This window comes from Aureococcus anophagefferens (assembly GCF_000186865.1).
Source record: "Aureococcus anophagefferens unplaced genomic scaffold AURANscaffold_1550, whole genome shotgun sequence".
NCBI lineage: Eukaryota > Pelagophyceae > Pelagomonadales > Pelagomonadaceae > Aureococcus > Aureococcus anophagefferens.
The window spans coordinates 1-1,375 of record NW_008706448.1 but is presented as its reverse complement, the minus strand read 5'-3'; the positions used below and the strand labels follow the sequence as shown (position 1 = coordinate 1,375).

General features: G+C 47.2%; 1 protein-coding gene across 1 annotated transcript; it reads left to right on the top strand.

Annotated features, from left to right (window-relative positions):
- Positions 1 to 38: 38 nt before the first annotated feature.
- On the top strand, positions 39 to 1,174 carry AURANDRAFT_69365 (hypothetical protein; the record flags this gene model as incomplete). The annotated part of the gene is made up of 3 exons (XM_009045133.1): positions 39 to 780; positions 822 to 1,056; positions 1,146 to 1,174. Coding segments are annotated over 3 exons (1,006 nt in total), but the record flags the coding sequence as incomplete, so codon positions are not given.
- Between the last annotated feature and the right edge of the window lie 201 nt (positions 1,175 to 1,375).

The window sequence follows — 1,375 nt, the reverse complement described above, 5'->3', positions numbered from 1 at the left end:
TCTGAAAAATTGAACGCGCTGGCCTGGAGCAAGCGCAGGCGGGACGCGACGCGGGCAGCTGATGACCGAATCAAGCTCGCTGTGCAACAAGATTCAAGAGCAAAGCGAATTTCGACGGAGAAAGAGGACCGTGCTGCAAGCTTCCAAGCAGCTTGGGATGCCATGGAGCATCAATACATCCACGAGCAGTCCATGGCAACACGCCGCTGGTTGGACTCACGCATATCGAAAAATCACGTTCTGAAGGAGTTCAAACGATTAAAGCGAGAATTTTATCGGCCACCGACTCCGAGAAGCATTGGCCGCGAAGTCAAGCTTAAATCCCTTTCGTCTATTGTGCTCATTAAAATGGAAGCAGTACTATTCCAAAAAGGGATTGTCATGGAGCATTTCATTCGACAATACGATGAAGATTCAAGTGGATTTCTATCTCATAACGAGTTTAGGGCGCTTGTTGGAGATCTACCGATCGATTTGTCTCCTGAACAAGTTCGTCTTGTGATAAGTACATTAGACAGTGACCAAGATGGATACGTCGGGCTGAAAGAATTGGAGAAGGCCTTAGATGTCGTCCATCAATTCAACGGGCTGTCCGCGTCACCATGGCGAATGTATATTGACCCTGCACAAGATGTAATTTGCTATCACAATATTGCAACAGATCGGCTTGTATTTGAGCATCGCATGAATGATAAGATATTGTTAGAAATAACAAAGTCAAATTTCCTTGCTGAGACGAAGTTGGAAGCCATCAACCATATCCGCCGGCAGCGGGCCCTGGTCTTCCGACTCCCGAGTCCTCGGTCCATCGTTTCTCTTAGAAGCATCTCTCACCAGGCCTGGAGATGTGTTCAAGAGGATTGTGCAAGCAGGGTCCTGGCACGAATGTATCAACAATTCAAGTCCAAGAGGGAGCTTGGTCGATTGATGTGGAAGATTCAAGCCCGTCGTCAAAGGCAAGATATGAATCAACACAGCTTGCTGTCCGTCAAGCTTCAATGTTGGTGGCGGAGCATACTTGCCCACAGGGTCTACTGCATCAGATTACGACACCACGTAGAGATAATCCCGGATCTTGTTGAAAGGCGGCTGTAATCTACTTTTTCGTTGTGCTTTCCTTTGCTGACCATAAGACATGCTGATAGGTACTATTGCAACCACAACACTGGTGAATGTACATGGACACCACCACGTCGAGGTGTCTCATTTCTGCATCCTCCACAGGATTATGTCATGGCCCTTGAAAATGATAATCTATACTACGTCAAGTGGAGCATATCATCACAAAAGCCACACATCCGCACTTGGACAAAACCTGCTGGATACTTGCGTTGCACTTCATGCCTACAAAACCTTGCCTTAATTAGCTGCACGG